The 26,180-nt window shown below is 36.9% G+C and overlaps 1 protein-coding gene across 4 annotated transcripts in view; it reads right to left on the bottom strand.

Annotated features, from left to right (window-relative positions):
• Positions 1-26,180, bottom strand: part of CACNA2D1 (calcium voltage-gated channel auxiliary subunit alpha2delta 1) — a 521,838-nt gene that overhangs the window by 119,943 nt on the left and 375,715 nt on the right. For all 4 annotated transcript variants that reach the window (XM_060157195.1, XM_060157196.1, XM_060157198.1 and 1 more), the window contains exons 8-10: positions 7,646-7,715; positions 5,043-5,093; positions 2,764-2,863 (exon numbers count right to left, since the gene is read on the bottom strand). In XM_060157195.1, the coding sequence (XP_060013178.1) occupies positions 2,764-2,863; positions 5,043-5,093; positions 7,646-7,715 (221 nt within the window). The remainder of the gene's footprint in view (positions 1-2,763; positions 2,864-5,042; positions 5,094-7,645; positions 7,716-26,180) is intronic.

Here is a 26,180-nt window from a genome sequence, read left to right as displayed (position 1 = left end):
AGAAACAGCCAGCCTGATAAAACACTGGGCTAGTCTCTTAAGTGTGCAACTAAAGCTCCAGCTTGCAGATGACAGTCTTTGAGTAGGAATGTTGTCCTTCAAGGGACAGTATGTTCTCTGAACGTCCAGTATGTTCTCTGCTACGTCCACTGATGTGCTGGCATCAGACTGTATCCACTCATAAAAAGCAATGGTACATTTTCAGGAATTTTTAAATGATAAAGGGATCAATCCAACAAGAGAATATAATACTTGCAAATATCTATGCATGCAGTATAAAGCACCTAAACACATAAAGCAAATATTAACAGACATAAAAGGAGACACTGACGGTAGTGCAATAATAGTAGGGGACTTTAATGTCACACTTTTATTAATGGATAGATCATCCAGACAGAAAATCAATAAGGAAACACTGGCTTTAAATGTTAGACACCATCTTTAAGGATCATTAACTGGATACAGTGGACATACTGGACAGGTTTCTAACTACCATCACCTGCAATTTTTTGTTACATTTCTCTCTCTTATGGTCAGAGTCTATTCTGCCCACACATATGGAAGGCTGGTACTTAAAACCACAGCTCACTTGGCCTTGAGGCAGAATAACTTTGAAGTTCATATTCTATACAGCTTCTAGGATACCTCAATAGGATTAAAATCCCTTTAAATTAAATTCTTTTAATTGGCATTCTTCCTTCCTTCCCTTGCCTAATTTCCTTTAATTGGTTGTGTTTCCTGGGATCCTGTCCCAAAAAAACCATTTACACTTGAATCCATGAGTAAGAATCAGGAGGAAGCGAGATTAAGACATTAACCATATTTAATGTCTGCTGGTTTTATCTAAATTTCATTAGATATGCCAAATCTGTACTGAATTTAATGTTTTTCAACTTTCTCCTTTGCTTTGCCAAAGATAATATTTTGTTAGCAACCTTTCCAATGCCTTTGTAATAAATAATATTTTTATGTACAAATTAAACTAAATGGTTATCTTTTTGGTCATTTTATTTGGGAGACCAAGCATTACATTTTACTTGTTCTCATTTTGTTGAATAAGTCGTGAGCTAACACCCAGGGTCAGATTATAAAATCAGACTGACATTAATCAGAGCTCTTAAGCAGTATCAAATTTTACTAATAATATCAAGGATGCAGACAAGCTAAAGGACTGCTAAATGTTCAGATAAAGCATAGAAAGATCTGGGTATGGAGGGCAGTTCCCCAGATGTTATGAGCTGAACTGTGTCCCCCTCAAATTCCTATGGTGAAGTCCCAACCCCTGGTACCTCCAAATGTAACAGTAATCATAGATAAGTTCTTGAAGAGGTGATTAAGTTAAAAATGAGGCCATTAGGGTGAGGGTATAATCCACTATGACTTGTGTCCTTATAAGAAGAGGAAGAGACACTAGTCTGCACAGAGGGATGACCATATGAAGTGGTAGCAGGAGGGCAGCCATCTGCAAGCCAAGGAAAGAGGCCTCAGTAGAAACTGACCCTGCCGGCACCTTGATCTTGGACTTCCAGCCTCCAGAACTGTGACAGAAAAATTTCTGGAGTTTAAGCTACCCAGTCTGTGTTATTCTGTTACAGCAGCCTCAGAAAACTAATAGACCAGGTCCTACATTACTGTATTGGAGACATTCCTCTGGGCCCAGATGAAAGCGGTCTCAAAAAGAGCTTTGCAGGGTGAGTATTTAAACTATGAAATATCTCCAGTTTATTACCCAGAGAGTTATATTACCTGCTAGATAGTTTTAAAGGAATCCTGCTTCATTGATCTTGGGTTCTATTTATGACAGTTACCCTTAGCTAGGGAATATCCTGCTAAAAGCATTTTTGGAGTGATTCCTCTTCCTCTTAGTAAATATGATTTATCTAGTTACTTGAGGCTCTGGTTGACAAGAGACTATATTCAGTTCCTCTGCCTACTTTTTTCCAGGGGGTACCCTTCCAGTGAAGGGAGTAAATTGACTGTAGGCCAGCTGCTTTAACTTCCTCCCATGTGGTTTTAGACGTAGATCCATTCTCCTATGTTCAGTACAAAATGACCTCACCACAAATACCTCTTCCCTCACATGCATCTCTATGAATATAACCACTTCAGATGTGAAATTTTATCAACCAGTACATGGCCATGAAATTTTCTGCCAAAATTCTATGAATTAAAGTGAGATACAGTAACATTCATTTTGTCCTGTTTTATTTGCTTCAGAGTTCAATGCTCTCTAGCTATGAGGAGGAAAGTCTAAAATGGTTCCTGGAAACAAGAATTTTAAGAAAGCACATTCAAATATCTATTGGTTCTCATGTTAATAATAAAAAAACCTTTAAAAACATAATACATTATGGATATGTGTCCAGTATGAAAAAGGAGCATTACAATGAACAGAAAATTGCCATACGCTTACACTGCCGAGTCACTATTTATTGGGAGTTACAATGATATCAATGAGTACGGGGGTTCACGTCAACTGTTTAAGCACCTCTGAGTCAAAGAGAATATATATAATGTTTTTCCTTCATGTTCATTGCTTCAATCACTCCATTCATGGGTAAATCCTCAAACATTCAGAAAGGACCTTTGTGTGGAAGTATGGGAGAATGAGTAACAAGAGAGGATAGCTCCGTAAGACAGTCTTGTAATAGGACCAGAAATATCTCAGCCTATCTATGACAAAACACTATGAAGTATTTAAAACCAGAGGGAGATAAAAATTGTAGATTTTACTCAGCAAAAATGCAGTCATCATATACTTACTGAAGCTACGTTCACAAAATCATCATCTGAGAGGGTTTCCAACATTTCAGAGACAGATGTTCGGATCAGTTTAAGTGTCAATCCACTAACACTCCCACTCCTATAAAAAAATGAGTCCACACATGTTAATGACCATGTAGTTAATTAACATCATACACCCTAAGGAAATGCAACTTATGCACTGACTCTAGATAATAATATTCAAATAATTTTGTCTTCAAAAAACCAGTAGTAGAAAAAGTCCTATTTTTGATAGCAAGTAGAAATAAATTACAAAAAATCTTGTCTTTCTTTCCAACAAGCATCAGAATGTACATTTTTCTAACTACAATGATGAAAATTACACGTCAAGTGACAATTTTAAGAAACTGTGGATACTCATGGCATATTCACTTATTGAGGAAATATACACTGAATACCAGCTCTGTTAGCCAAGTAAGTAGTGAGGGCTACAGAGGTTAATAGATACAGTCATTGCCCTAGGGAGCTCATTGTTTGACTTGATTAAACCAATAATTATGAAGCAGCATAATAATTTGATAATAGATTTGTAAATGCAATGCTTTGTTTTATATCCTAAAGTAGATATTCTTTGGGGTTTAGTCTTCATTTTTCTTGTCTCTACATATTTTATGATCCTGTATGACCACATCTATTTGCGGGGCTCATCTCTAGGCAATTAACTTCCACTTTTATGTCTCTAGTTCCCAACTTCTTCCCAGTTTTACTTTTCTAGCTGTTATCAGATGTCTCATCTATGCCACTTTGCTTCTGTCATCCTTCCACCTGAAATTCCACTCTCTTTCCTCTCCCTTCCCATGCCTGCCTTGTTAAATCTTAGCTATAAGGATTCAATTCCAATTTTATCTCCTTAATGAAGTCTTTCCTGACACTTTAAAATGAAATGTGCTCTCTCATCTATGTATTCCTTCAGTGCTGTGTCATACTTTATATCTCTCACTTCCTACAATTGTTTTAATTTACTGATGTGAATATCGTTTAATTTCACTAATACATCTGAATCATCTTTGAGATCAGGGACCATGTCTTAATCATCTTTGTATCATCACATTGTATATAGGATACCCTCAACACATTTCCGTTGAAATAATCTTTAAAAATGGCATTACAACTTCATCTACATTTTTATCCCACTTGGTATCCGACATGGGTTCCAAAGATTTTAATAAAAGAAATTATTTCAGGAAATTAGCATATATCCAATAGGATTATAACATATTGCATTACCATTCAGATTTATATTTCAGAAGAATATCAAGGATTAGCATATGTACAAACTCTATAATAACTTAATTAAAACAAGATGAAGTTTAAATGCATTGTAACAAATGAAATGAGATTTAATATTTGTTACATTTGTCAAATTCAGTTATCTTCTCTTTCTCAGGCAAGGTTATAAGATTTTAAACTTACTCAATTCACATTATAATGGAGAAATTTTCAAACGCTGACACTATCCTATGAAATGAATTTAGTTGCCTATAAAACACTGGATTCTGTTTCTTCCAGTGGCAAAGAACAGATGAGGGTATATTTTTATTCTCTCAGGGAAAATAATATAAGCATTTTATACCTCACGTTTTTAGTTCCTTGGTATTGCTCTTAAAAACTAAATCTCCAAAGCAGGATATATTCTTCACTATGTTCTACCATTTCACCTTCTATCTTATTGGAAGATTACACACACACGCGCGTGCGCACACACACACACCCTAACTTGAAGCAATGTGACAAAAAAATAAAATGACCAATATAAAAACTCATGAAATTCTTTCTTGTATTTCAGCATTGCCCTTGAGAAAGGCCTAGTATTGACATTCAATATATGTAATATTTATCTATTGATATTTTGTGGCCAATCCCTAAAAGATATCTGAATCATTAATAACTAAGTGCCAACTAATTATTCTACTTTTTATGGAAGCAGAAACAGCTTGGATTTAGCAACCATGTACTTTCATATTGTTTAAAATATAAAGCAAAAAACTGGAAGCAAATCAATAATTTTTCAAAAAGTTCAGATTTAGAACCAAGCCATAATTTTCAATTTTGACATAGATTCCTCTCATTTTCAATAAGAGAATTTTTGTTTGTTTTGTTACTGCCTTAATTTGATTTCTTTGTCTGGATATAAAAGCCATCATAATTATTCCTTGTCTTTTTTTCAACCTATTTTCTAGTCCCAACCTACTACTGTTATCTAAAACTCCTCCCTATATTCTCAGTATATGAAAATTACGTAATATTTAACTACTCACACGTCAACCAGAATAAGCATGTCTTTAGGAGATGCGGCTCCTTGGATGTACCTGTAACAAATATCATACGAATAAGTTTTTCTCTTGTAAAATATCAAGCATTGATATTTGTTGAACTGCTATTTACTAATCTCTGAGATATTTTCCAAGCAAGGCCCTACTTCCATTCTATCTAGGTAGACGATGCTCTTTTATTCACAATTCTGTAACATCAACTTCAGAAAAGCTACATTTAACATAAAAGAAATGTCAGAGGCATAATACATAAGGTATGTTTTACGGATATTTATAACAAAGGAATAAGAGATGTGCTTTAATACTAGGAGCAAAAGAAATTAACACCTGGAAGAACATTTCCCTAAAAAAAAAAAAAACGTTATCCTAAATTCCATTTTGCTGACCACAGGTTCTAAAACTCACTCTAAAGAATAATAATAGGGCTTCCCTGCTGGCGCAGTGGTTAAGAATCTGCCTGCCGATGCAGGGGACATGGGTTTGAACCCTGGTCCGGGAAGATCCCACATGCCACGGAGCAACTAAGCCCGTGCACCACAACTACTGAGCCTGCGCTCTAGAGCCCACGAGCCACAAATGCTGAGCCCACTTGCCACAACTACTGAAGCCCTCACACCTAGAGCCCGTGCTCTTCAATGAGAAGCCACCACAATGAGAGGCCCGCGCACCACAACAAACAGTAGCCCCCGCTCACCACAACTAGAGAAAGCCCGTGAGCAGCAACAAAGACCCAATGCAGCCAAAACTAAATAAATAAATAAATTAATTAATAATAATAATAATAAAAACAAATAATAAGATTGTATCATATATTTAAACACACACAAAAAAACCCAGCAAAAATAGATGAGTGGTCTAATCTGACAAAGGGACAATAAAGACTGACAAAGGGACAATAAAGTAATTAAAAACAATATATAATGTTACTTCCAAGAGTTTCAAGTAGTGGTTCACAGACTTTATATTATCTTAAAAATCACCTGGAGAGCCAGTTCAAAATGCTGATTTCCACACTCAACCCCAGCCCTACAGATTCAGAATCTCTGCACGTGAAAAGAGACTCAAGGAGAATAGTTCAGCCACTGTAGAGATAAACTTAACTACAGGTGAATGATCCCGAAAACTCATGTTGCCTGGCCACAGGCTGATGGGTAGTGGGGACCTGCCTTCCCCAACAAGAAGAGCTGCATCTGAACTCAGTGTTCTACTTATTGTCCAAGATTCTAACTTCTCAGAAGCCTGCCAGATAACTTGCCAATAAGTTTTCAGGCAACATTCAGCACAATTAGTAACTATTCAGCACTATATGTTCATGAAACAGAGTTTACAGCTTGCACTCAAGTTTGTTTTTCTATTAGAAGGTAAAATGGCAGGGTTGCTGGGATATTCCAGTGGAAGGCAAATCTAGTTCATGTCTAGCATCTTGACAAATGGTCCTGACATGCCTCTCCATGAGGAAGACGGAGGACAGGATATCGTCTGCCTCTTCTAGCTGGGACCTAGTTTCTAAGTTTCCGCCGAAACAACTGGTTCCTGAACCCAAATCATGTGATGTCATAGGCTTTGCCTCCACTCAACAACCCATGGCTTCAAAGCCACTAACTTAGAGAAATATTGTCAAGAATAATATGTGGATTAATAATACCTGGTACTATTATACATGGTTGGTGTTTATGTAAATTGCTACTGGGACGTTTAATAGGGCATTTTAAAAGCCTTAAATACGTTTCTTTGAATCAACTATTATGTCTCTTACAATTTGTCTGAACCCTAGCAAAAAGTCAGAAATAACCTAAATGTCCAATAATAGGGGATTTTTAAAATAAGTTACCATCTGGTCATTCTTTCAAAATGATGGTACTGTGTCTCTTATGAAAAGATATTGATATGAAAGAGTAGGTTACAAAGCACTATACTGTATAACATGTGAACTCATTAAAAAATATAGAACCACACGATTAAACACATTCAAAAAATGAATTAAAATGCACGAGTTTAATAATTGTTTCCCAGTGAGTGTAATTATGATGTATTTGGTATTTTTTGATTCATATGTTAGGAAAATGAGTTTATTTAGTAGTAAGGAACAAATAAACTTTTTTTTTTTGAAAAATGAAACATAAGCTATATGACTATAACTAGGGGCAGCTCTTACCTTGGGGCTAGTTCTCATTAGTTCACCACCAGAGGCAAACTATATTCTGCTCTATCTAGATGTTGATTATTAGAGCCCTACTCCAAGCAAACTGGGAGACTTTCAATAGAAATCCCCACCAGCTAAAAGAGATTTAGAAATGACATTGACTATAAAACTGAAAGTAGTCCATTTGAAATGCATCTGATGAATCATTTCAACAACTTCATTATCACTGCCCATTGAACTCATCATCTTCATTTAGCTTTAACTGTTTTAAAGTATAAATGTATAAAAAATTCAAATGTATAAAAGGGAAAAAAAGAGGTTTTGAAATAATCAGACAATATTCATCCTAATAATGGAAAGATCCCTTGCAACTTTTTAACAAACAAAAAAAAAGAAACTTTATTTTGTCTTTTTCATCTTTTCATGGCTACCCCAAAATTCTTACCATGGTCTCCTGCGTACATCATAAAGGTCAATCTTGTTTGGAGTTCTACTGTTATCAACCCATGGAGAAGCTTAAAAAAAGAGAGAGAGAGAGAGAAAGTGATTGAGAGACAGCAAGAGAGTGAGAGAGCGAGAGAGAGAATTTAAACTTCAAATAGAGAAGTTAAATCAAACTATTGGGTTGGCCAAAAAGTGCCTTCGGTTTTTAAGTAAAAATAAAAGACAGATTTTTCATTTTCACCAAGAACTTTGTTGAAAAACGTATTCACCTTTTTGTTCTACTACTTTCTGCTATTTTTCAGGCAACTTCATAATTTCATTTCCCCAAAATTTTTTATCTTTTTGAGCAAAGAACTGTTCCAGGTGCCTTTTACAGTCTTCCAAGGAATTGAAATTTTTTCCATTAACAGAATTTTTTAAAGACCGAAATAAATGGAAATCCGAAGGTATGATGTCTGGTGAATACGGCGGATGAATCAGAACTTCCCAGCCAAGCTGTAACAGTTTTTGCCTGGTCATCAGAGAAACATGTGGTCTTGCATTATCCTGATGGAAGATTATGTGTTTTCTGTTGACTAATTCTGGACGCTTTTTGTCGAGTGCTGCTTTCAGTTGGTCTAATTGGGAGCGGTACTTGTTGGAATTAATCATTTGGTTTTCTGGAAGGAGCTCATAATAGAGGACTCCTTTCCAGTCCTACCATATACACAACATCACCTTCTTTTGATGAAGACTGGCCTTTGGTGTGGTTGGTGGTGGTTCATTTCACTTATCCCATGATCTGTTCCCATTCCACATTATTGTACAGTATCCACTTTTCATCGCCCGTCACAATTTGTTTTCATTACGTTTAAGTAGAGAATCTCATGCGGAAATATGGTCAAGAAGGTTTCTTCGCTTAACTTACGTGGAACCCAGACATCAAAGCGATGAACATAACTAAGCTGGTGCAAATGATTTTCAATGCTTATTTGGATATTTTGAGTATGTCGGCTATGTCCCACGCGTTATAATGTTGATTGTTCTCAATTAATGTCTCCATTTTATCGCTATCAACAACTGGTCTACCCGACCTTGGAGCATCCTCCAGCAAGAAATCTCCAGCACGAAACTTCGCAAACCGCTTTCGACACGTTCGATCAGTCACAGCACCTTCTCCATACACTGCACAATTTTTTTTTGCATTTCTGTTGCGTTTTTACCTTTCTTGAAATAATGAAGCATAATATGCCCAAAATGTTGCTTTTTTTTCTTCCATCATCAGTATTAAAATGGCTACACAAAAGTTCACCAATTTTGATTAAGTCTTTTTTAAATGCACGCTGATATGACAGCTGTCACATATTGTCTAACAAAATTGTTTCAAATGAAGTTAAAGACAACTAAGTGCTACTAGAGCCATCTTACAGAAAAAAACTGAACAGACCTTTCGGCTGACCCAATATTAGATTTTATCTAGGAAAGTAATAATTTTAAAAGTCACAAAGCACCAAGGACACATTCTGCTTATCCACAGTAATGTTAAAATGGGAGATACCATTTTTATGCCCTTAACGTTTTTCTTTTTTAAAATTTAAAACAACACAGCAATACAAAAGAAAGTTGTATAAGTCAATTTCTTTTTCATATTATTTCAGAAATAACTTGTTCACAATTGGGATTTTCTGGGTGACAATGAATATGTTTTACCAGGTGTCCAGAGGTTATACATTTTCTTTCTTCTCTACTAACAGAAAAATTTACCTTAAAAGAAAATTTATTTGCCACTAATGAAAACTGTACTTACAATTATTTGATTCTTATATTTTCATTCAATGCTACATTATCTTGGTCTACAAAAAGATTGTTTTTCTTGGATTGTTATCACATAATAGCATAATTTTTTAACCTTATTACTCCCATATTTGATAATGGCCAGCCCATTTGAAATTATCATTTAAAAGTTACATTATAATTAACATAACCGCACAAAAACTTTTCCTGATATTTATTTGAATGATCTGAAGTAATTCAAGTACAGATTCAAGAACCTTCTGTTAGGAGACTTCCCTGGTGGCACAGTGGTTAAGAATCTGCCTTCCAACGCAGGGGATGTGGGTTCAATCCCTGGTCAGGGAACTAGATCCCACTTGCATGCCCCAATTAAGAGGTTGCATGCCACAACTAAGGAGCCCACTAGCCACAACTAAGAAGCACACGTGCCGCAACTAAGAAGCCCGCCAGCCACAACTAAGGGGCACACGTGCCACAACTAAGGAGCACAGCCCACAAGCCGCGACTAAGGAGCCCAGCAGCTGCAACTAAGGAGCACATGTGCCACAACTACAGTAGCCCACGAGCCACAACTAAGGAGCCTGCTTGCCGCACCTAAGACCTGGCACAACCAAAATAAATTTTAAAAAATAATAATAAACTTAAAAACAAAAGAATCTTCTGTTAGTTTCAGAGCCTTTATCATTTTGCAGTAAACAGAAAAATAGTATATCTAACTGTATTGCTTTTTAAATGCAATTAATTTACACTATTCTAATTAAAATACTTTTGTAAAATACTTTACAAAGCTTTACACACACACACACACACACGCGTGCGCGCACCCCTTAGACCCAATGGAGAACAATAAATGCTGATGAATTGGATGATAATTTTATGCTGAAGTCCTCCTCTCCTTGAACACTTTTAAACATATGACTCTTTGGAAAATTCCTAATAATAATTCATGTGACTTATGCCCTTCAATCTATTTTGCCGTTTTATTTATTGAGAAATGATGAAAATTACATAGAACTTTTCTGAGAATCACGTTTATTAGCCAACTAGGATAATTTGGCCATTTAGGATATGTCAAAAACATATACTACTGAGCCTCTCCTTGACTGTGAATTTTCTTTCTTATTAGCAGCTATATTATAAAACAATTTATTCATTTTAAGTGACTAATCACATTTATAAGAAACAGCTAAGTTTAAATATAGCACTCCCCCAACAACCATTTACTGATACAGTCAATGCAACTGAAATGGTAAATTTACTTTAATTCTTTCCATTTGCATTTGCAGAAACTTAGAGCCAGTGAGATAAAATGACTTTTTTTTTTTTTTTTTTTTTGTGGTAGCACTAGAATTAAGCTACAAGCATGCAGGCAGACATATCAGTTCACTTTCAACTATTATCTAACTCCTCAAGATAGGGTCTTTGTAATAACTACATATTTAAATAACTTTTATTCTTCTTTTAGTATACTGTTATGCTGATTGTACATTTATTGTCTCAGCTCCGAATTCACCCATTTATCTTGTTCTATGAAAATATCTCTGGGTCCTTCAAATATTTTTCTTTTACCCACAAGCACAATCTTAAGCTTTGTCCACAGATGAAGAAAGAAAGATGCTGAATGAGAAAGTGGTTTTTGATTCCTGGTCTGGTTTGTTTGCTCAAACGCTCTGGCAGCAAATGTAGCTTTCCTGGTGTTTGGCTCCTGCAGTGCTTGGGTATTCTCCAGAGCTCGTGGGTAGCTTCTCCAGAGCTGTTGTGGGTAGCTTCTCCAGACCAAGGCTTCCGGAAAGCTCTCTGGTTCTCCAGCAGTACCCCTGGGTATTTTTGTAGTGGAGAGCCTCTGATGAGACACCAGGAACCTTTTAGAGGGTGAACTTCCAGCAAGTCCTACCAGTGTGACACTGTAGTACCTTCTCTGACATTTCGTGGATCACGACCATGTCCTCTGTAAAAAGATCTGCGTCTCAATCCAGGGGCACTGGGGGACAAAGGCTCTTCCTTGGGCTATTTCTGCCCTATGGGTGGTAGTTATTATATTAACTTATATAATATTTCACCTGCTAGTCCAGTATTATTTAGAGTTCTCTACACTTCTAGCCAATCCCTCCTTAATCCCTGCTGTAGTTAATAATTCTTTATTAAAAAATTAACTTTTAGGACTTCCCTGGTGGCGTAGTGGTTAAGAATCCACCTGCCAATGCAGGGGACATGGGTTCGATCCCTGGTCCGGTAAGATTCCACATGCCATGGAGCAACTAAGCCCGTGAGCCACAACTACTGAGCCCGCGAGCCATAACTAGTGAAGCCCACACGCCTAGAGCCCGTGCTCCGCAACAAGAGAAGCCACCGCAGTGAGAAGCCTGTGCATCCAACGAAGAGTACCTCCCGCTTGCCGCAACGAGAGAAAGCCTGTGCACAGAAACGAAGACCCAACACAGCCAAAAATAAATAATTTAATTAAAAAAAATAAAATTATCCTTAAAAAAAATTAACTTTTCCTGTTCAAGACATTGTGTTATCTCTCTCCTGACTGGACTCAGACTTACATAAATATTCTGATGACTTGAGAAGTGAGATTAATCACCACCGCCAATATAATAGTGGCCATCATGAGTTGAAAGTGGTCAAAAAACTGGAATTTGAAAGTCACGCTTAAATTAGATTTCTGAATTTTTTGCAGAGCACATTCACCTAGGATCTGTTTTCAGTATAACTGCTAATTGAAATGAACTGTGATATATATTACTATGGTCTATAAAATTTATTTCTTTAAAGACAGAAAAAAGGGCTATAATTTACAGTAGGAGCCAGACCATTACATTTTAACATGTTTTATAATCTTAGATGGTTTCTATTTAAAAATATTAATAATGTTCCCTTAGAAGTCCGCTGAGACATTTACTATTAGGAAATATCCCTCGGTTACATTAAATTATTTATATTATTTTAAAATTAAATAATGTAGTTTCTTCTGTGATATTACTAATTAGTTTGTTGTAAAATCCCACTGTGGTACTTACATGGTACATTATATATATAGGCTCAGAAATATGGAAGGTCAAATAGTAAAAACAGATAATAACCATACACTGCAATTCCCTGAAATAATCAGTTTCATAATGAGGTACAATAAAGGCTCCATGGAAGGAAATCGGAGCTTCTACAGTCCCTGTAAAAAGTGAAATGTCACTCATTTTAGATGTCCCTTTTGCTTTCCAGTAAGATTTTGGAATGACAGGAGAAAGGAGTGGAAATGACAGCCTACAATGTGGGCATCTCATTTCTGAATGCCATCATTAATGGTGATAATGATCATTTATGCTTTTTTTTTCCTGACAAAAAATGAACTGTGGGTGTATCTGACTAAATCTATCTGATGACATTTCTACTTCACATGACATTTAGGGTGTGCTATGTCAGTATCAAACCACTGAGTTAAAAAAGGTGTTTACCTGTACATTAACTTAGGATACTGAAATATTCTTGAGAAAGTATGCAGATTGTAGAGGCATTTTCTAGTTAATATGGTCTAAAAAGAATAGAGTATCAATTTTTTAAATTTCTGCTAGGAGACAATAAAGTACAAAATGATGAACTGAGGGCTGATTCCCTTGGTAGAAACACTATTTCAAATGACATCTAATTGCATTTCCAATTAACTTAAAATGCATTTTCTAATTCTAAAAGACTTCAATTTTTAGTCTCATGGAAAGACAAAAAAAGTAAATTTCACATACTCAAAAATGCCTATAAAAACCAACCCTGTTTCTACTGCCTGGATCTAATTTATGTTATGTGAATCATTTGTTTTAGGCTTGTCTCAATCATCTCCTATGAAGTATTAGTCATGGTTCTGAATTGCTAGCCAAGATAATGAATTTGGACTGTTCTTCTAAGGAAAAATTAATTCAATAAATGTGTACTGCACAGCTCACAAAATTTCCTGGAATCTAAGTGTTGCTGAGCAACTACTACCGTCTCAGTATGGATTCTACACAGTCCTTAATTTATTTGCATCATGGCTCCCCCATCAAGGGTCAGGTACATAACAGAGTGAGGGTTATGTACACATGTCAAGGTGTCAGTGCCTCTTGGAAAGCAAATAGCTGTCCTCTTCAGATTTTGAGGCAGCAGATAGGCTCTGCTCCCCAATAAAACTTTTAACCTAGGAAACCCTAAACATAGAAAGAGAATTCTGTATTAGCTATGGTAACACAAAGTGACTTGAGCAATCTCAAATCTTCTGTTTCTGCACAGTAAAGATTATTTCTGTCTCATCGAGCAGATTAAGTTAGATACTACTAGTCACAAGGCATAGATTCTGCTCCAAACAGGTATTCAGAGACCTGTAGCTGGTGCAGCTTTTGCATTCTTCAATGCTTGGTTTCCAAGGTCACCTAGGACAGTGACATGCAGCTGACAGAGGGAGGCAGGAAGTTCCAAGAAGGAACAACCAAGTCCTAACAACTTCAGATTTGAAGTGACACATATTTCACTTTCACTCATATTCTGCTGGTAAGAACTAGTCACATGGTCCTACACAGATGCAAGAGTGGTCCTGGCTAGGCAGTCATGCCCAAAAGCAAAACATTAGGCTAGAACGGGAGGACAGAACTTTCGTAGACAGCCAGCAGCCTCTGCCACAGGTACAGATAGACAACGTAAAGATGAATAATGTCCACTACTATGTTCTGTTCTCAGCAATGTTGTCAAGTAAGCCACCTTTAAGATGAGAGAGATAAGAAAGGGCTAAATACAGAACCCAGTAAATGTATAGCACGTTGAGCTTAAGAATGACTTCTAGACTAAATCCTAGGGCTGGGGTTGCTTGCACAAGAAACTCGCTAGAAGAAAAAAATTGGAAGCCAACCACGTGTTGTCACTGATATTTGTGTTACCAAAGAAAGCACAAACCTAGTCTGCAGAAATCCTGCAACTGTTGTGAACCCTAAAGCAGTTTTTGAGCTCTAAACCTGCACCAGAAACAGCAAGGTATGAAAGCTGTTTAACCCCAAGCACACCCCTTCACATGTGCTTGAAAGGGTTACAGACAAGAGAGTTGCAACCACAGAACACTACCGGGAACCGTCAGATGGGCTAACCAAGAAACTTTATGCAGGAGTAGGAGGTCTTTATATTTCCTTGCCTGGAGGATTATGATACATATCATGGACCAGTGATTGCTCTCTTTTTCCCTCTCACTTTCTCCATATGGAAGTTTTTATTGTCATCCAGAAGACAGCACCATTGCCTATTAGATATCTGGTCAGTGATGGGAATAGGGCAGAGTAAGTAACGGGTATTCTGCTGCGTTGTTAGGTAGCCAAATTAGGAAAAGTCATATCCGCATGACGGAGAGAATTGCATGTGACCTGGAGATCCTGAATTTTGAGCTGAAGGTACCAACTTGTTGGGACTTTGGAACATCTCCTGTGGAAAGGAAGTGAGTATGTTCTATGTATGGGAAAGTGTGCACAGATACTTACACTCCCAGAGGAACAGACTGTGACAGGCCTTCAAAATACACTTTTGTTTTTCCTTCTGGTAAAAGTAACCCTAAAGTTTTAGTTGGCTGCCCACAAGAAACTGTACTTCTCAGTCTCTTTTGCCAAGGTGGGGTCATGTGATAAAATTTTAGTCAATAGCATGTGAGCAGAAGTGACACATGTACAATTTGGGGGTCATGCTGCTTGCCTTCCAGTTTTTTCCCCTTTACTTTTGGCCTCAACTGTGGATGTAGTAGTATTGATCCACTTTTGATCCTACAGATGAGGGCAACAACCTAAGGAATGGCAGATAGATGGAACCCTCAGTCTCTGGAAACCTCATGGACCAGACTTACCCCAACCAACTGATTTACCTACTAAGTAGGAGTTCCACCTGAGAGAAATATTTATAGTCTCTGTTGTGCTAGCTATTGTGTATGGAACTGAATTAATAGCCTGATACAGGTCAGAACTGTACCCAGTGACATAGACCCGAGTCAAGTTTTAAAGCTCGGAGAAAGTGCAAGAGGCAAAAGCTTCATGGAATATTTGAAGTCTATTTCACTATTTTTTCTTATATTGTCTTCTTAGGAGAGGATTATTTTGGCCCTAGGAAACGGCTTATTGCTATATAATATTTGTATTGCTAGAATCTAGGCAGTTGTGATGACTGTCTTATCTTTCATGGATCAATGATGAATTTCAGGGTACACATATGTTTCTGAACAGTAACTGGTCCCCAAACAATAACCATTCCCAGATCAAGTTTTCAAATCCTGAACAACCGAAGCTTTACAGCGTAGAACCACCAGTGGGATCCACAGGCTGAAGGCAGTCATTCCAGCTGGGTAAATGCTAGTAAGAAGAGCCTATTCCCTTCTCCCTTCAAAATTTTCTTCTCTGACTGGAAATAGCCTAGTGTAGCACTTAAGAGATAAGTTTTAGAGGTAGTCTACCTAGATTTTCATTGGATAAATTACTTAACCTTTTCCAGTAAAAGGGGGGTAACAGTTTCCACCTCCAAGGGTTACAGCTAAGATTCAATTATTTATACACGTAAACATTTAGAACTAGTGGTGGCACAATAATATGTACTCCATACGTGGATATTTGAAAACAGCATCACTGAGTCACTGGAACTACTTATCATAGGTTGTAGATTTTTTAAAATAATAGATTACTATAAAATGTGCTTAGATTTTAACTACGTAAATGCATAGTCTTATGACTAGGGCTTGGAACCTCATACCATTTTCCCATCCTACCCCCTCCCCATGATGCAGGCTGGTGTCACACAGTCAAAAAACTTCCTAGGAATCTAAAAACTGACTTCAAGAGGTTACCCCAGAAACCCCTGGAGAATACTGGCAGAAGGAAGAGGGCAGGATGGGAAAGGTGTATAGGCAGGGACACAGATAATGGTAACTCTGTTTCCTATCTGCATTTTCCCCCTTGTTTCATTTTATTTAGAAACTGATTCTCTGAAGTTCTACTGTGATAACTTGTTTTCAGCTCTGATATGATCCTGACTTGTTTATCTAGCTTAATTCAGCAAATCCCTATTCTTCACTATATGCAAGGCTCTGCCTTAGGTGCTACGGGGCACGCACACACACACATTAGATATAGATATAGATACAGGTATAGATATAGATTTATATACCTCTTTACCTGCAGTTACTTATATTGCCATGTTTTTTAAAAAAGAGCATATGAAAATAAATTCTGAAGGAAGAAAAAATTTGATAGCTGTTGTAATCTAGACAAAAACCAAGTTCTCTGAGAGAACAAAATAAAGAAAGATTGCTTTTAGGAAAGCCTTCACATGTCTGTATTCTATTTTGAATGATGGATAAGACGCATATGACCAGAAATAGGGGTCTGGGATCAAAGCATATAGAGATAGGAAAAAGGGGGGGGGCAGGTTGTAGAAAATAAAATGAAATTAAGAGTTTAAAAAGGGGGAAAAAAGGCAATTTGGGGTACATGGTGAAGGTTTAACTGTACAGTAAGAGACAAAACTCAAAATGTAGGCTGGTTTAGAGTTTTTGGATGGCCTCAAGGCCACAGCAAGTGAGTCAAATGGAATTAAGTGAACAGTTCCAGACTGTTTAATTTTACTGGAGAAGTGATAATCTAAGTTAACTCCAGATAACTTTTTAATAAATTTATTAGATGTCTCTTTGCATTGTGTGTTAATGTCTTTATATTTTTTCTGTCTCATCTACCTGTGAGCTCCTCCAGAGCAAAATTCTCTCCTACCGGTATCTGAATCCTTAGGATACCTCAATTTCTTCAGAAACAGCAGTTTTGCTTGTTCTGATCAGTTTTCTTCCTTCCAACTCATACTTGACTATATTGACATAATCAGATTCTTTTTAGATTTTAATACTGTTTCTGAACAATGAGACTTGAAGTTCAATGATAGTGTTATATTGGCTTGAGAGCACCTTTGGTATCTCCACTGTAATATGTCCAGAACACTTCTCTAATTTATAGAAAAATAAGCATTGGAAACTCACATACAGATACACAGTATTAAAGCCAAGGATAAATGATCATAGTTTTAAAACTTAACGTACTTATTACAAAGTGATTTTCTGGTAATTCTGTAGATGTCAGATAGACCAGGTAAAACATTTCCATTTAACAAGGGATATTTGTTTGTCAACAGAAGTAACAGATAACAAGGTCAAGTTGTGTGGTTAAGTGAAATATTCCATAAAGTAAATGGTACACAAAGACTTAATCATTTAGATGGTCCATATGTAGTTATTAGCTGTGGCTCAAAAATAAACTTGAACATAAGTTCTATGAAGTAAAAGATGAGAAGGATTTACTGGAAAATAATTGCAGATGTGTGCTACATAGAGAAAAATGTGAACTCCAACAGAGAAAAAGCTTTCTGTTTTTGCAAGCAAATAAATCCAGTTAGGTGATGATAATGACATATTTATAAAAACAAACAATGATTCTACAGGAACAAATTTCCTATTTTTATGTCAGTAAATCTTCTTAGATAACGGGGTAAGGATATATTTCTTAGAAATTTTATATTTGGTATATCTGAGAGAAGTACTTAAAAAGTCTGAATTTTTGACAAAAATGTTTTTAATTTTTCTTAATAAAATATACTGAACATAAAATGAATTACATATCAAAGATGGTTCTATGCCTCTAAAAATGGACAGCATAGGGTATACAAATTTAGCAATATATCAAAGAAAAAGGAACAGAATGAGATATTTTAGAAGTTACAAAGAGCTAAAGCTTTTAAACTAAACTTATTCACATATTTTATATACAGTGTTATCCCCCATCAAATTAAGAGCACCTTCCATCTTCATATTAGCATCCTACTTAACTGCTCTCACCTGTGAAATCATTTCATCAGTTTAAGTGTGACTGGATCCATAGTTGATTGCAAAGTTAGCAACTCTGCAACCCTTACATGAGAAAAATAAGACAGACTCAGGTAAGAGATGAGGTTATGTAAAAGGAAACAAAAATAAGGCTACAGAAATACCTCTGTAAATCAGCATCATGTGAGAATTTCAAAATAATACATTAATTTGTATATATATAAGATGTGTCCCTCAGAAAACACAACTTATTGATGGTATATAGAAAAGCAAATCATGTAATTCAGAATATAAACCTTGTGCATGGGTGTAAATAGAATTATTGTGGACTCGCCTGTCAATACATCAAATTTTACTATTCTAAGTCGAACTCATCATTTTAGTCCCCAAATAAAAATATTTCTGATATTTTATTTCAGTAAGCATTCTCATATCCAAATTAAAAATTAGTCATCTTAGGGCTTCCCTGGTGGCGCAGTGGTTGGGGGTCCGCCTGCCGAGGCAGGGGACACGGGTTCGTGCCCTGGTCCGGGCGGATCCCACATGCCGCAGAGCGGCTGGGCCCGTGAGCCATGGCCGTTGAGCCTGCGCGTCCGGAGCCTGTGCTCCGCAACGGGAGAGGCCACAACAGTGAGAGGCCCATGTACCGCAAAAAAAAAAAAAAAAAAAATAGTCATCTTAACTTATATCCTATGTCTGTCACTAAATTCATGTATTCATTTTTATGTTTTTCTCATTTTATCTTTTTTTATTGAGCTATAATTCAGATATAACATTGTGTAAGTTTAAGGTGTACAATGTGTTGATTTGATACACTTTTATGAGGGCTAAGTCAGATAGAAAGACAAATACTGTATGACATCACTTATTGGTAGAATCTAAAAAAGCCAAAACTCACAGAAAGAGTAGAGGAACCATGACAGAGATTTTTTGTCTCCCAATATCTCTTCTCCCCTTCCTGCTTGGTACAGCTTGTGCTTTTCAGCTGTGTACATGGCGCCTTGAAGCTAACTGTGACCATGAGACCACTAAACTCTGGCCAATGTCACGTGAAAGGTTTTGTATGACTTCCAGAAAGTGCCTTAAAAAGGGAGGGAATACCACTCTTAGTCCCTTAAGAAAAAACACAAGCAACAGTGGTGGACACTGCAGCAGACAATTTACTCAGAAGATGACAGAGAAATGATAGGAGTTGTCAACCCCTTATATGTGAAGTATCCTTATCAGTCCTGGTCTCTGTAACTGATATTCTTTGACTTGAGTGAGAAACAAACCTCCATAGTGTTGAAATCACCATTGTTCTGGCTTTTCTCTAACTGGTAGCTAATACTAGTCCTAACTGATACACTGGACTTTAATCATTATTAGCATAAAAAAACCAATAAAGTAATCATTTCCACATAAAGTGTATTTATACAGCAATCAACAAATGTAGTTAAACATATTTATAGTTAAACTTTGTATCCAATCACAAATATCAAAGTAAAAAACAAAAATACAGGTATTTTTTTAAGATAATTGATCAATGAAAGCAGTTCTTTTATAAATGCCCCAAAATGTTGAAGATCCACTGTTATCTTGTTTTCTTCAAATCAACCAGAAATCTATCAAATGCTCCCTTCTTAAATAACCAAAAAAGGATTCTTTGGACTACTTTGTCATCTGCTATTTGCTGTTTAAAACATTTTTAAAGTATTTTCAAAAAGAGGGGCTTCCCTGGTGGCGCAGTGGTTGAGAGTCCGCCTGCCGATGCAGGGGACACGGGTTCGTGCCCCGGTCCAGGAAGATCCCACATGCGGCGGAGCGGCTGGGCCCGTGAGCCATGGCCGTTGAGCCTGCGCGTCCGGAGCCTGTGCTCCGCAAAGGGAGAGGCCGCAGCAGTGAGAGGCCCGCATACCGCAAAAAAAAAAAAAAAAAAAAAAAAGAGTTAAGCAGCTCAAGAACAACTGGCTATCCGCATGGCAAAAATATGTCCTTCTATATACTTTGCACACAGGGCCTTTTGCATTTTCTTCTACCAAAATCCTAGCAGATATAAGAACAAGGAAGTGTCTCCCTAAGGAATATTTAAAACTAATTCAACATATGTTAGGTTCCTGTACTGTAAACCCACGTTTTTGAAATGAACAAATGAAGGAGGATGAAGAAAGAACAAATGATTAGTAAGATATTTTTTAAATGTAATAGGAAATTTTTAGTTTTTTTCTTTCTTTTTTTTTAAGTGCAACTAATTATCTAAAAAGAGTAAGCTGCCTACATTGGCATTTTGACAAGCCACTAAGTCCTGATTACAATCCTAATTACTACAGTAATTGGTACAATTTCAAGAGACACTAATAGATGAAATGCGTAGTTTGTATGTACCGTTTCTATGATGCATAAAAATTCACAAAGTTGATAGCTCTTGAAAGCAGTTTTACTAGCATTAAGGTAAATTTATATAAATCAATTAAGGGCTTCTAAAGGAAAGCACTCATAAATGAAACTGATTGTCCAGTCATCACATATTCAATGAAGATGTCACCAGACATGGGTTCCAGCTTTACTCTGCCATGAAACAAGCTGTATAACTAAGGCAAGCCCCTCTAGTTATCATCCTACAGAACAAAGACTGTGAACTTAGCAAATGCTAAAGGTCTAAATGCGTAAGTAAATAAAGATAGTGTCTGCCCTGGAAATCACATTCTTCAATCATCCCAAATTACTGCTGAAGAAATAGGTTCACAGATAGAACATGACTTAGCGGAAGTACACACCTATGCTGATGGCAGCTTTAATACGAATCAAGAACTTCTCTTCCCTCAGTATAATGTTCCTTCTATTATCACACAGCCAGCCTACCTACCTTCTAATTTGGAGAGGAGAAAGAGGGGAAAAAAGAAAAAAGACATACAAGTCATTTTTATAGCTTATTTCCATACATTATCAACCAAATTAGAAAACAGACAATTTATTGATATTCAGTCTAAGGACAGATGTTAGAGTACAAATTCCCACTAATTACCAAACTGCTATTCAGAATCACTCTGCAGAGGTGCCTTTATATTATGTCAGCTCTAGAGCCCTCCTTATATGGAAGCAGTAGTTGTCTCCATGCAGTTTAAACAACCTAACAAATGGAAATCATGAGGGTGGCTAACCATCACTGACTTTCTCCTACACATTTTAGCAAATAAGAAACATATTTCATTCCTTTTTCCTCTTAACAATTCTACAATTTAACCATTTTATCCTCATTTCACAGCTGAAGTCTGTGACTGTTTTCCAAAGCTTATCACCACTTCAATTGATGGCAGCGGGATTTATACCCAGGCTATTGGGTATATACCTGCTTAACCCGCTCACATCACGTAGCCCTGTTCTAAGTAGCATCTTAACACTGACAAAGACTATTTTTTTAGACTCTATTGTGAGTCAGAGAATTCTAATTTCTACAAAACACTTTATTTACAATAATGTGGCAACATCTTTTAAAGGTAGTTTACAGAATTAAAAAAATGACAATTACAAAATTCTACATTTGTATTGGGTTGGCCAAAAAGTGTGCTCGGGTTTTTCTGTAAGTTGATATGGAAAAACCTGAATGAACTTTTTGGCCAACCCAACATTAATATATGAAACAGATTGTTTGATCCTCACAATTCTGTGAGGTAGTGGGGAAGTTGATTTCTCATATTTTCTCACAAACTCAGAGCCTGAGAGATAAAGTTAACCAATTTAGGAAAAAGAAATACAGGACATCCAGTTAAAGTTGAATTTTGATTAAAAAACCACACATTTGAATGTAAGTATTTCCCAAGTATCGCATACTTACACTAAAAAATTCTTCTCTATCTGAAACTGAATTTTAATTGAGCATCCTTTATTTTTTTATTATTATTATGATTTTTAGCGGTATGCGGGCCTCTCACTGTTGTGGCCCCTCCTGCTGCGGAGCACAGGCTCCGGACGCGCAGGCTCAGCGGCCATGGCTCACGGGCCCAGCCGCTCCGCGGCACGTGGGATCCTCGCAGACCGGGGCACGAACCCGCGTCCCCCGCATCAGCAGGCAGACTCTCAACCACTGCGCCACCAGGGAAGCCCGGGCATCCGTTATTTTATCTACCACCCTACAGAGAGGTGACTTAACCAAGGTCATCATCTAAAACCTACATCTTCTGACCAACTCCTCTGTGTGGAGTTACTGCTAGGTATTATTGCTTAGTCATCTGTCTAGAACTCCTTCCACATTTCTATTTCAGCTTCTGCTCCCTTGTCAATTGACTGTGACCTCAATTACGTTTTTTAATTTCTCACATGAAGAGAAATCTGGATTTAGGCAAAATTATTCTAGTTGATACTCACTCTTGTAAAAATGCCTACTGTTTTGCATTTTCCAAAGTACTTTTCCTTCTATTATCTCATTGATCACAACAACCCTCAGAGGATAAACTGAAGCCTTGGTGTTCCTATTTTTCAGATTTGATGACTAAAGCTCGGAAAGTTTAGGAGACTCACCCAGTTCCTCACAGCTAGTAGGGAGCTTCTAGCCTGAGCCCCAAATCTTGTTATTTGAAAATCCAATTAAGTAACATTTATTCTATTTCCACTCACAATTAAGATAATTAACAATATTTAAAGGCTATTTTCATATTTGCTTTAACAGACAGTAATCAGGGATGAGCTGTTCTACGTTAATTTGGCTGGTATCAAAATGGCAAGGTTAAAATCAAAGAGGAAAGTATGGCTTACCGAGAAATTTTTTAAAAATCACTTCACTGTAAAAAGTCTTTAAACCTGAAAGAAGTGTGAAATGTGCTGAAAACACGTCTTAGCATAAAAAGAAATATAGTGGTCTACCTTTAATTATAATATTGTCTTAGTGTCTTTGCTAAAGAGATTTGGTTCTATTACAGCATTATTACCATAAAGAGCACTCATTCAGCTTTAAAAAAGAGGAAATCCTGCCACATGTGACAACATGAATAAGCCTGGAGAATATTACGCTAAATAAAATAAGCAGACACAGAAGGACAAGTACTACATGATATCACTTATATGAGGGATCTAAAATAGTCGAACTTATAGAAGCAGAGTAGAATGGTGGTTGCCAGGGGCTGGGGAAAGTGGGAAATAAGGAGGTATCGGTCAAAGGGTACAAAGCTTCAGTTATAAAGAATGAATAAGCCCTAGAGATCTTCCGTATAGCATAGAGCCTGTAAGTAACAATACTGTACTGTGCACTTAAAATTTTGCTAAAAGGGTATGTCGGGCTGCAACCCGCAGGCCTGCAAGCCCTGTACTCTCTCAGCTTCAAGAAGAAAGAGCCTAGAGTCAGTGACAGAGACGTCAATGGTTTAATGGACGGGGAAGCTTATGGGTCTGAAACAAGGTCCTAGAGTGACACCCCATCGTGTACAGCTGCTGGCGGGCAGAACATGGCAGCAGGTTTTGATAGGAGTGGAGGTGGGGAGGGGAGGGGGGGAGGGGAGGTTCCCAGTTACAAGGAGAACTGACACTGATGTCTAGTTGGCTCATCGGTTACCAGGGAAACCAGCAGAGAAGCATGCCCCTCACTGCCCCTTTGGTAATCTATCAGGTGGCGATGTTCTGATCTAAAGCTTAGAATAGTCATAAGTTGGGGCTGGTGGCAAGTAAGTAGGCATTTACTGATTAGGCTGTGTTATTAAGAGGGAAGGTCAGTCAGGTGAGTAAGGTGTAGGTGAAGCAGGGACTAGTTGAGCAGGGGATGGACCGAGGGCAAGAGAACAGCCATCCTGGCTGCTCATCTCCCTGCACAGGGTAGGTCTTATGTTAAGTGTTCTTATCACAAAACATATAATAATAAATAAGAGGGTGGGAGGAAACTTATACAGATGGAAGATAGGCTTTATGGCATTGATTGTGGTGGTGGTATCACCAATGTATACTTATCTCCAAACTCATCAAGTTGTATACATTAACTATGTACAGCTTTTTGTATGTCAAAAAATAATTTAAAAATAAAATAAAAAGAGCAACTCAGCAACAGACTCACTAAAACTGAAATTTCATTGAGGGTTGTGTTTCATAGCAGTCAAGAGAGCCATTACAGGGGCTCGGAGATCATTTGGTGAGTCAGCTTGTCAAACACTTGCTGAAAAACAAGACATCACAGAAGAGCCCAGCGTTGCTTCCACAGCTAATGTCCTGGGGGGACCACATGAATTCAGCTAAATTAAACCTTTAAAGATCTTTCCCAAGGTGAAAATGGACAAATGTCAACGTATTAGGAAATATATGATTAGGGTTTAAAAAAAATTAAAGCCATAATCCCTCAATTAGCATAAAAGATGATTTATTGGTATGTTTACAAATTGCTATTTCTAAAAAGAGCCATCTTTGAAGTGTGCAAAATATGATCTATCTTTCCTTCCGCCTCTTGACCCCAATGTTCTCTCTCCCCTTTCTTATACAATCTTCCCTCCCACTCCCATTCCTATTTCTCTCTCATAATCCTTATGTGTCTTTCTTTTATTCATGGCATCATCAATTTCCCTCTAGTACTGGGCTCTTCGTTTCTCCTCATTATCCTAATTTTCTCTTACTTATTTTTTCTCCTTCCTTCAACTGCATATATATGGAATTTTGTATTGAGGTAATATATTTTAAAAGACTTAAAAGCTACATAATGCAATAAGTTATTGATAAATATAATTATATTCATGTATTACTGTTATTACTTGTGTATTTTTTTTAATTGTACTTATAAATGTCTTATAAGACCTTCTATAGGGACCTCCCTGGTGGTGCAGTGGTTAAGAATCTGCCTGCCAGTGCAGGGAACAGAGGTTTGAGCCTTGGTCCAGGAAGATCCCACATGCCGTGGAGCAACTAAGCCCGTGCGCCACAAATACTGAGCCTGTGCTCTAGAGCCCGCAAGCCACAACTACTGAGCCCGTGTGCTGCAACAACTAAAGCCAAGTGCGTAGAGCCCGTGCTCCGCAACAAGAGAAGCCACTACAATGAGAAGCCCGCTCGCCGCAACTAGAAAAAGCCCGCACACAGCAACAAAGACCTAACACAGCCAAAAATAAAAAAATTTAAAAAATAAAATAAAATTTTAAAAGACCTGCTATAACTTTAAAGTTTATTATATTAGGTTTACTATGTACATGAGTAATAATACTTCTTTTCTTTATATTACATACGAAAATTTTCAAATTCCTGCTATATGGTATTTAGCATATTAATAACAAGAGTATTTTAGAAGTGTTGTATTGTACTGAACAATATTTCTGTACGTAGAAAATTCCACTATTATGATAACCTACGTGGTAATATTTTCTCGACATCAGATATTAACATTAATATTTTTCTAACTCATGATTTTTTCCACATTGAAATACAGAGTAGGCCTTTCGTATTCCATTGGATTTCTGCAGAAAAATAACTGTCAATGATCTTACCATCTGGCACTTGTTGCACGAAGTTATATATCATTACCTAATTTGAGTGCTATTTAGTCTGATAATGCCCACATACTTTTATTCACTGCTATTGCCATACAAAGATAGACATTATCTAATTTCTATTTCACCTCCTTTTCACTGTTGTGACCTTTATTGTTAATAACTATTTTTTAAATGTTTAGAAAACTCAAGTCTAAAAAGAAAATTCTCATATATATTGTAGCTGTTTAAAGCCAAATTACCTAGCATGTATCCCATAACTCAGGTCACGCTTTGAGAAAGTAAACGCATTTTTGCTTGTCATCTTGTTCTGAAAGGTGGTGAAGTTAAAAATACCAACAGACATTTCATTTAAAGTGTTTTCAATAGGTTCTCGGGATCTACTAGTGATTAATATTTCATTTTCATTATAAACTTACTTCTCCTTACCCTTTTTTATAAGAATAAAGGATATTACAAAAGGGTTTATTCATGTTAATTTG

This window comes from Lagenorhynchus albirostris, chromosome 8, assembly GCF_949774975.1.
Source record: "Lagenorhynchus albirostris chromosome 8, mLagAlb1.1, whole genome shotgun sequence".
NCBI lineage: Eukaryota > Metazoa > Chordata > Mammalia > Artiodactyla > Delphinidae > Lagenorhynchus > Lagenorhynchus albirostris.
The sequence above is the reverse complement of the archived record's forward strand: the minus strand, read 5'-3'. Positions and strand labels throughout refer to the sequence as shown.